This window comes from Semicossyphus pulcher, unplaced genomic scaffold (assembly GCF_022749685.1).
Source record: "Semicossyphus pulcher isolate SPU_LCO1_2020_fin unplaced genomic scaffold, fSemPul1.0.p SCAF_10, whole genome shotgun sequence".
Taxonomy (NCBI): Eukaryota; Metazoa; Chordata; class Actinopteri; order Labriformes; family Labridae; genus Semicossyphus; species Semicossyphus pulcher.
In genome coordinates this window covers 7,891,063-7,901,804 of record NW_027211604.1, presented here as the reverse complement: position 1 = coordinate 7,901,804, position 10,742 = coordinate 7,891,063, and the positions used below count along the sequence as shown (strand labels likewise).

At 39.7% G+C, this 10,742-nt stretch overlaps 1 protein-coding gene across 1 annotated transcript; it reads right to left on the bottom strand.

Annotated features, from left to right (window-relative positions):
- Positions 1–574: 574 nt before the first annotated feature.
- Positions 575–8,917, bottom strand: LOC138600768 (protein phosphatase 1D-like). The gene is made up of 6 exons (XM_069672269.1): positions 8,317–8,917; positions 5,808–6,036; positions 5,501–5,625; positions 4,630–4,811; positions 4,278–4,505; positions 575–3,029 (listed from the first exon to the last, which is right to left on the bottom strand). The coding sequence occupies exons 1-6, from the start codon at positions 8,831–8,833 to the stop codon at positions 2,592–2,594; spliced, it is 1,719 nt and encodes a 572-aa protein (XP_069528370.1). The 5' UTR covers positions 8,834–8,917; the 3' UTR covers positions 575–2,591.
- Between the last annotated feature and the right edge of the window lie 1,825 nt (positions 8,918–10,742).

The following is a 10,742-nucleotide window of genomic DNA, read 5'->3' as shown; positions in this document are numbered from 1 at the left end:
TTTGCTCAAGTCCCAAGTAAGTCTGAAATCATTTGGTCCAAGTCTCGAGTCATTTTTTCTTGGGCAAGTCAAGTCAAGTCAAATCGAGTCCTTAGTTAAGGCAGGTCAAGTCCCGAGTCAAGTCACTTTTTTCCACCCATGATACAGCACTCTTACCTGTAGTATCCGTGCTTTATAAAGAGAAAAGACAGGGTATTAGTAGCCCATCTAATAATGATATTATTGGCCAATTTATATATAACCTGTTCAAAAAGTATGACAATGAATTGTATCCGTATAATAATTATTGATATTCCATGAAACAAATGTAATCAAAGCAAAAACAAATAGCTTATTTATTTAATATTCCCGCCCCATCACTTTTAAAACAGTGAAAATTCTCTTTGGGGAAAAACATCCGTTAGCGGGGGCTTTGATGTTGCGTGTCGCCATAGCGAGGAGTTTGATTGACAACCAGTGATCCAATCATGACAATACCATAGCGGGAAGTCCTCCAATCATGATTCCCAGTCTGCGCTGCATACATAACTGATAGTTAGACAGAAACATGACAACACTGAATTTTATCGTTTAATATTTAACAGCTAACATTCAAACTTATGAACACACGCAAGTCATCCGAGTCTTCATGCCTCAAGTCCAAGTCATTTATTTTTTGTCAAATCAAGTCGCAAGTCATCAAAACAGTGAGTCCACATCTCTGCCTCCATATTTAAGTAAAAATAAGCAGAAACTTGTTTGTTCAGTCACGATGACACTTTGTTTCGACGTCACAGCGAACATGACAGCACCAATTGTAAAATGAGAACTTTATTACAACTCACAGACATTGTATAATCACTCACTTTCAAAGTATGCAACTTATACAGTAAGTCTTGAAACCGGCTGCAGTGGATATGAAGCCAGAGCCAAGTATCGTAAATGTCAAAAACAAAGCACATGCTCATGAACATCCATTACCCTTTGAACACTTCACAACATACAGAGTAGATCTGAGCATGCCTGACTCCTGAAATACCCAATTACTTTGCATAATAATGTACTGTACAAACTTGTATTGCATATTGACGTACTGTACAAAACTAACAAACTGCTCGGTAAGATATATGAGAAACATTAACCAGGTTTATACGCTGCAGTGTGAACGGTAAAATGACATGGGTGTTGAACTGTAGGTGCATGATGAATGGTTGAGGCTGGGCCACAGCCACTTACACCGACATATACTTAAAAATCTCACCTGTTTGAGTCACGACAAGAACACATGTAAAAAGCACCTCTGACTCATTTGTGCTAAGGCAAACATGACACTTTTAATGTAAAAAGAAGGCAAACAAATCAGCTAGAACAGATACTGAGCTGCCATATTAACACAAGGTAAAACTTTGATCACGAATGAAGCACTTCCTGTATTCGACACACGTACCATAATGTGTTTTATGTGCAGATTAAAACACAGGTTATGGATGCAAACCACACAAAAATCAAACAAAGAGGAAGACCTATTAAAACGATGCTAGGCTTAGAAGACACTTAGAATAAACTGGACTGTTATATGAACACAAATCAGGGTCAAAGCTGCCTCCAAACCACCTCCAGTGAGGTACAGGTATCAGCACAACAACCTGTACCTCTGATTGTACCACTTAATATATTTCTTCTACATAGGCCCACGGTTGGAAGAACAGAAACTGAAACGGCCAAATCATACATGAAGATGCTTGGAATGGATCAGTATGACTCTCCAGCTAAAGACTGTTAAAGGGTCAGTTCACTAAAACACGCGTATGTACAGTACCAACATAGATAGATATGGTAAATAAAATAATACACTTTGTTTTTTGGGATTTCAGTGAACTGGCCCTTTAAATCTTCTCACATGCTATGCATAAGATACACCAATTAGCTTATAGTAGAAATTATGATCATGACAGTACATAATTTACCACTGGTAAAGACACAGAACAAATAATAAAATCAGTACCTAAAGAATTTCCTCAGCTGCTTGTCAGTGTTTTTCCTATTATTTTGCACCTGGAAGTATTACTGTCAGGGGCTCCTGTTATAACTGAAAACGTATTCATAAGAACTTGAACCTCATGAGTGTCAAGTCTCTAAGAGGAAAGATCTCCAGCAACTGGTCTGAGGTATTGACCCCAATCAAGGAAGGTTAAAACAATAGTTGATTTATTTGATAAATGTCTAAACTGGAAGGTTGCCTGTGAAACACTGATGTTGTCTCAGATTGTAGTGATCTATCTGTTTTAAAATACGTCTTTTAGATATACTATACATACTTATGAGTATGAAAATAGTTTGCGTAGATTAAACAGATCTAAAATTTTAAATCTCTGCGAAAAATCTGCGCGACAATTTAAAGACGGGGCAGAAAGAAGAGCAAAAAGGGAAGGTTAAAACAGCAACACATTTACAATCTCAAATTTCTCACATATTTACAAAAACAAAGACTTTGTATAAAAAGTATACATCTAGGAATAGGCCTGTAGAACACCTGAAACATGAGCAAAGTTGACCCGATGCAAATGCTCCTTTTAGTCTCAGAGGCAAAAACACTGTTTCTATGACAAGACTCAGCACACACACAAGGCAGAGTTGCGGTGCTGTGGAAGGATACTGCGTTCCTCAGAGGAGCTCCTTTCTCTCTTTTCAGCTTCGCTTTGACTGTTGTGGTCACTTTGTCCGTTGCTATTGGGCGTCTCCTCTGGGACGCTTTTGTTGGAGGAGCGGCCAAGCCGGCGGCGAGGGCCTTTGAGTTCAGATTGGGTGTGTGGAGAACGGCGGGATCTTTTTAACGGAGGAGCGGATGGAACGCAGTCCAGTTGAGTTGTAGAGTCTTGCTTTTCGAAAACATTCACAGGACCATCTGAGGGGGCCAGTGTGGCCCTCACAGAGTCAACGTCAGGTAGGAGCTGTGCGGTGGCACAGAAAGCTGCTTCGTACAGCCCAAAGGCCTGCTCCAGAGCCATGGAACTGTCTTTGAAAGGGAAGGGAGCACTCTCTGCATCGCTCTGCTGACAGAAAACAAACATAAGAATAAAATTAACAATGAAGATGTATGACTTCTTATAATTATGATATATTTAATCAAATTACTGGTATAAATAATTCACATTAACTTTTATATTTAAATAAATTGATTTTTTTTTTGTCAAGAAAATAAGGAAAAATACTGAAACACAACTTGTCATTCATCAATCTAAATGAGACACACAGATGAGCGACAATGATACAAGTGACAATGTAGAAAGGTAAATATAGATATCTGACTTTCAACTGACCACATGCTGAAGCTCGGCCATCAATACTCTCCATCTTGGGCCTTTGATCTTTTTTATTACAATATTTTCAATAGCGTTAAGAAGAATTATTAAAGTAATAATGCATAAGAAAGATCCTGTTCTCTTCCCAAATAAGACTTGCGCACAGTAAATAACTCAGATAGAGTCTATGAAAATAAGATGTTGGCTTACATTTGCTCATTACTGATATGATGAATATTCACTCTCTCCCTCTATTGACTAAAGTGGGGAGAGGGTAATATGGTTATCTCCATTTAGGAATAGATTTGATTAACACATTAAAACCAATAATGGATCTAAAGCTCTCTTGTATCAGCAAGATAGAAATAGCACAGAGAAGCAATTCTCCCAAGCAAAGGAGGACAAAGCAGCTGCGAGGGAAGTCATTTTAAAGCAGAATTTAAGCCACCATGTTCCCCAAGATAAACCCGATTATTCAGCTAATGAATACATTAAATCATCAAAAGGGCATGTTTCTGACACTTTGATACATTTTTATAACTGAGCAGTCACCTCACTACCACTCCAGGCACGGCCATCCCTCATGTTCTTCTCCAAATATCTCATCTTCTTCAAAAAACATGTCATCCTCATGCTCCGCCTGTTGGCCCCGAAAACAAAGAGTGATTCCAACAGTCCACTGATAAAAACTGTGGCCATGACCTCATGTCCAAAGCCATATTGACCACAAACCTTCATATTTTAAACTGGTGAAGGTATTAAACAGAATGACATTTAAAAAATGGGCTGGAATATAAAAAGGACAATACAGTGAATAGCAAACAACAAACAAATATTCAGCATATTTCTCCATCGTCAGAGTGGTGCTGCTGAGGTGCTTTCCCCAGCAGTGACCGACTCTGCATTTGGAAAATATCTGTCATCTTTCTGTATGATTTATATGACACATCCGGAAAATACTGCAAAAGAAGGATGCAGCAAAGCTACGGCACTGACCTTTGGGACCTCGCACGTGTTGTAAGTAGTTCCTGGGTATGGAACATGGTCGATTCCTGTAGCCATGTCAACAACAATCTCGTCTCTGTGCATAGGGATAGGAGGGCCGTCTCGCTCCTGCAGGGCCAGGACGATAACTGTTGTGTTGTCTGCACGGAGCATACGCTCTTTCCAAAACAGAAGAGCTGTGCATCCCAGCCTGCGGGCGCAAGACATTCCCTTTGGTCCCTGTAAGCAGAAAGAATCCGCAGAGGCAGACAGGAAAACAATTATTCATTAATCAACGTAACGATCCTATAAATTCTGTCGGTGTGAAAAATGTTCATATTGTACTAGCTGTGTAAACACTCACCACCATCTTGTCGTGGCTATAACACATATTGACTGCATTCTTGGGTGGCATCATATTCCACAGTCCATCACTGCCGAGGATGACGTAGCGATGCCGTTTGGGGTCAAGGGTCATCACGGTGGTGTCAGGCTCTGGGGATACCACAAACTCCCCACTGTAGAAATCGTAGCTCCACAGATCACCTGTAAACAGAGAACATACTCTTGAATAAAGGTCTTTTTATACCTTAACTATGACTTTACAAAAAAAAAAGTTTTAATGCTGGATACATATAAAAAGATGGACGACATGACAGCTGGAAGTGAAGCCAAACATTTGGTGTTACAAGTTTATTTTGAATTAGTTATTTGATGCTGTAAAAAGGATGATTGACAGCTCTGTTGACAAATCTGGCTCCTGCAGCCGATCTGTTCTGGATTAGCAGAGTGGAGGAGAAACAGAGAGGAGACGTAACTAAAACAATCACTACAGTCACTGAAGTTTCCATATCTGTGAATGTCTGCTTCAGACCAACACAAGAAGCTGTTCTGCTGTTAAACATGCCGGCGTGCAGGATCCTTGCTGTTTTTTGTCAGTACGTTAAGTGTGTGTTTTGGTTAGTGGAAGTGGCTACAACGGCTCAACCCGATGATCTCTACTGTGCAACTGCGCAACAAAAAAACCTGCTAATTATCACCCAGCTAACAGTATCACAAAATAGATGGCAGTACATATAATTGTGATATGTATTCGTATTGTGTTACATATCGTATCGTGGTACTTATTAAGAAAATAATTCCGCTTTTGGAGGAATAATCAAACAAAAAATATGAATTGCTAAAATATATAATAATATTTTTTATTGACACTAATCCCAGGTTATCATCTTTACCGAGGGATCGGGCCACAGCCAGGAAGGGGATCTGGTCGATGACGGTACTCCTCCTCACAGGTCCGTTATGCGTCAGCCTGGGCCTCTTCCACACGACACGGTTCACCCCAGATTTCTTCATTACACTACAGTCGCAAGAATTACACAGCAAACTTCAATGCAATAGCAAGCTCAACAGAAAATACAGCAATGTTGAAAGGAACAAGCACAAGAAGTTATTTTGCAGTTTGACACAGCCCCCTGACCTTATGATCTGAACATGCCTCCATAGAGAGTCTTCTATATGAGGTCCTGTTCACAAACTCACCTCCCACCCAGCCGTTCGATCCTTTCTTTTTCTTTAGGAAGCTCAGGTTTATGGTCTTGTGTTACTTCAAGCGCCTGGAGCTGGATATCAGAGTCATTTTCTTGCACTCCAACCACTACAGCTGAATCCCCCACATGGGCAACATACATGTGGACTCCGCGGATCACAATCACGCTGGCTGTGGTGCCTGATGTACTGGGCAGGCCTGTTATGGTCTTTGGCCACTCCGCTGTGAGGGAACAAATACATAAACAGTGAAATATGAAATGTTACTTACCTTGAAGTTTAAGTCTTGAAAGAATTGTAGCTATTGTTGTACATTTTTGCTGTTGTTTGTTGTTTTAATATGAAGCTATGTTGGCTTTGAATCAAAGGTGCTACATGGCTAAAGTTGAGTTGAGTTCATCACAGTTTGTGAGGGAAACAATGTTGGAAGTACCGCTGGCAAAACCCTCTGAAGAGTCATGTTTAAACATGTTAGCTCACACATTTAAACAAACATGTAACTTTGTAAAGTCTGCAAGTGACTCAGAGGCAAACATGTGAACCTGTTTCACCTCAGCAGCCTGCAGCCTTTGACCTAATGAGGGTTCATAAGGAATGGTCTGTATCTGTTGTCTGAACTCGACTGAATTATCCTGAAACTTCTTACAGTGTCAAGAAGATGATGATAAAAGTAAACCAATTCTTATATTTCTTCTTACATAACACTACCTATGAAGATGCACTGATCAGTGAGCTGTTTAATACAGCATGATGGGTACATAAGCCATGCTAACGCATGCTTGTGTTTGGCAATTCAGTTTCATAGAGCAGGATTTAATAGGTCAGAAATGTAGCCCTGCAGAGGGGCTTTATGCTATTTAGGATAGTTTCAGGGCTTAGCTTGACTTAAGGCTAAACCAGTATTAATGTCTAAGGACAGTGTTGTGTTTTAAATTCCTCTTTGGTTTTGCTGTTTTTTCCATTTTCACATTACCATTTTTTCCTTTTGTTTACCTCATAACTAAAGGATGCGATACAAGTGCAACATCTAAGGTGTGTGTAGTTTAAAGTCACCGATGAGCAGTTGTTACCCACGTTTTGAACTAGCCTGTCACATTAGCACAGTGTTGGCTTTACGGAATAGTTTCATGCTGGTTCAGTTTGTTATGCTTACTCAACTCAATTTTTTTTACAATGATATTATTCATCTGGTGATACATGTATGAACTGCAGGGTTGCCCTTTAACTAGATGGATTGATTTTTAGGCTTACTCAAGGTTATTCACAGGGTTTTCTCACATGAGATGGTTCGGTTTGTTGTGTATCACAATAATATTAGTCCTCTAAAGTCCTGCTGATTCATTTATGTATTACAGGATTATCTCATACTAAGTGGTTCAGTTCATTAAGATTACTCATAGTATTAGTTGTCTTTAATACATGTATGAATTGTAGGGTTATCTCATATTAGATTGCCTAGTTTGTTTGGCTTACTCAAGTTGGGCTTTTCACCAAAATATTAGTCATCTAAAATTGTGCTAATACATGTATGCATTGTAGGGTTATCTCATATTAAATAGCACAGTTTGTTGGGCTTATTTGAGTCAGGCTTTTCACAGAGCTATCTCATCTTAAAGCTGCTGTGAGGAACTTTCGGTTTGTTTTGATTTTGGCGCCCCCTGTGGATAAAGCTGTTCCTCTTATCGCTTTGCTGATTTTGTCCTGTACATGCTCAAGTGGTGGTTTTTAACAGTCATATCACTCAATTTAGATATTTGCCCTGGAAGATGTAAACAAAGGCAGCGTGCAGTTAATTGCACCGTCTGACACCTACCCCCCGCCAGCAGTTTCAGGCATTAAAAATAACTATATAAAAATATTCAATCTTGTCGCTGATTGTCTGGTTTGCTTTTGTAGGTCATATAGAGTAATCAGAATTAATGTCAGTCTGTTTCATAACCAGAGAAAAACTCCTCAAAGGAGCTTTAAATGGTTCAGTTTGTATCGGTTACTCCTGTCAGGCTTTCCACAATAATCCTGATTGTCTTAAATCATGCTAATACATGTAAGCAATGCAGGGATATCTCAAATTAAATGACAATGCATTTTGTTTCAAAAACAAACCCGCTACTGTTATTACCCACTGATTTGACAGAAACAGACCAAGAATACACAAACATTTTTACGATTTTTATGTTTTTTGAGGGTAATTTGTGTTTTTTTAATGTTTTCCCTTATTTTGGGAATTTAATCCACCTATGTCCATAAGCTTACAATTGTCAGAATTATATTGAAGGGGTTAGGACGACTTAAGTCTGTGTCGTGCACAGATGCCAGCTCACTGTGTTTGTATGTGACGGGATGGGCTAGTTGGCAGAGGATTGGGCATCATAATACCATCAGCTGACCATCAGTCGGATTCCGCATCCGGTGACACAGTTTGCTGTACCAGACTGTGTCAGTATGAATTATGAGCTTTAGGCAGCAATATATGCGAGGTTAAAAAAACACTGTGATGACTTACGTAGCTCTTTCCACATTGCATGGTGACAGGCGATGAACCCTTTCTTTAGAGCTGCACACACTTCACTGTGATCCTTCGACCAAAACCCCCGCTGCCTTTTCAACAGTTCCCACAGGTTCTCTCGTGCAAAGTGTGCAGCCTCTCGACCCCCGTGACCATCAAACACAGCGAAAAAAGCCACAGACCTCCGAGTGTCGACAACATGCTCCCCGACTCTCTCGTCTGATACCGGTGCACTGTTGTTGCCGCTGTCCTCGTTTGATAGACTCTCTACCCACATTGCAGACACCGGACCCGATTCGGCATCAACGTTGTGTTCAAGTGTCTCATTTTCAGTCTGTGTGGTAGGTTCGCCCTCCGCTTTTTCCTGTCCTCCATGCCTCTGCGACTTTGGATAATCTTCGACTGTCGACGGCGTCGGCTCGTACTCGATTCTAATCTCGACAACATCCTCCATGTATTTCCTCCCTCCTTGCTCCGAAAATGCGCTCATACGAAACACTATTGCCTCGTCCATGACTGTGAACGCCTAATAATAAATATTTAAGCAATAAAAGGGGCACATGTAGTTGCTAACTGTAGCTTGCAAGCTAAATATTTGAACCGATTTTTGCCGCGATTGTATGGCCGAAGGCTTCCTTCCTTTTTGTTTATCTTCTCCTAGACGTCCCGCTGTACGTAATGACGTCACGTTTTTCTGCCTATCAACGCAGCAAATACGCATGGAACGCCTGGCAATTGTGCTGCTTTCACTGGCCCTCGAAGACATTGGAATTACATGTAGTGATAAAATAAATAGATCGCGAAAGTAGTGTTTAATGTGGCAATGAAGATGGCTCACTTGATAATATTATGCTTTATTTTACGTAGATAAATCCTAGCTGCTCTCTTTTCTGCTTTTGCACTGTAATGATAACTTACGGGAACCTTGATAAAACCGACACACAAAAAATGAGGAGACCTTAATGTAGCAAATTAAGGACATATTTCACTCAAAAGCAAACAACCTGTGGTTATTTTTGTGACCACAAGCTGTATGGCTGTGACCGCTATTGATCTATTGTTTACAGATGAATCCATATTTTCAGAATCGATATTACAGCGTACATGCAGGGAGATGTCCATCAATCATAATTAGGCTATCCCATAACCAACTCAAAAGTAAGAAAGAAAAGTATTAACACTGTGAAGCCTTGTGTCTTTCTAACATATTTAGGCTACATAGCACATTTAAAAAAATAAATCCAACATAAAAATCCACTATGTGGTGCAACTGCCTTCATTGCAGTCTCACCAATGAACACTGTAACGAAAAACCATTGAATGAATGCAAAATAAAAAATATAAGTCTGACGTTTTTATGTAAAACACATAATATTAAAAGAATATATCAATGAAATTCAGCGCAGGTTTTTTTTTCTTTGCATGAGCTCATTGAGTAGTGCTTCAGCAAAGCCAGTTGGAGGCAGTGTTAATCCAACAAATTCCAACCTTTACCCTCAGAAATTCAACATAAATAGTTTGAAACAGGACTTCCTGAAATGGCCCAGGACAGCACCAATCTATCACAAGAAATATTCTACATAAGATATATGAATTGTATAAATAAACCCCTTAAATATTAATTGATTCATGACCAGACAAGGTAATCCCAACTAGTTGTTATGTCTGGTTCTGTATCTACTTTTAATGTGTGTATGTGTGTATGCATGTGACACTGTGTGCAAGGGTGTACAAGTGTATGGAGATGCATATGAGGCTTTGCCTCCTTTTCTAGAGATGTGCACTGATATGCTATTTTGTTCCATAAACGCAGGTCTTTCAAGTTCACAGACATTTTGAAAATGTCTGCTTTCTTTGAGATGGTTTGCAAAACATAAATACTTCTCGACTGAAAACAAAAATCCTGCAACCTGAAAATCTGCATTCCTCTCAGCACCTCAGCCGAGTGCTTTGCTGGAGGATTTCTCTTCTACTTCTTTAAGGGAAAATCTTTATCTCTTGCTCTTGTGTGGGGGAAAGAGAGAGAGAGAGAGAGAGAATACACACACGTTTAAAGGGAGAAATTGGAATTTTGCTCATTATGGTTTCCCCCAGTGTCTCCATCCTTTTTCATCCCTTAATACCTAAAGCTCTGACCTTGACTTAAACCCTGAAAAAGCCACACTTTAGTATCTTGCCTTCTTCAGTTTCTTTCACCCGTTTGTTCTTTCGCTCATTCACTGTTCTTTCATTTTGCTTCATTCTTTTCTTTCTTTCATTTTTAGTTTCCTTCATTCTTTCCGTCTTTCTTCCTTTTCTCTTTACTGTTTATGTCCATTAATAGTCCAGCCCTCAGAGAGGTCCTGTCTGCACACAGGCCACAATTACAGATGAAGAGGCAAAGTGATTTCCATGTAAATGGTGTCAGAATGTCATTTTCAAGT

Excerpts from the sequence above, each read along its gene's own strand:
- LOC138600768 (XM_069672269.1), bottom strand. The coding sequence starts at position 8,833 with ATGGACGAGGCAATAGTGTTTCGTATGAGCGCATTTTCGGAGCAAGGA. Across the intron at positions 4,506-4,629 it reads ATAGCCACGACAAGATGGTG|GGACCAAAGGGAATGTCTTG; the intron begins GTGAGTGTTTAC and ends TTCTGCTTACAG. Across the intron at positions 3,030-4,277 it reads ACACGTGCGAGGTCCCAAAG|AGCGATGCAGAGAGTGCTCC; the intron begins GTCAGTGCCGTA and ends TTCTGTCAGCAG.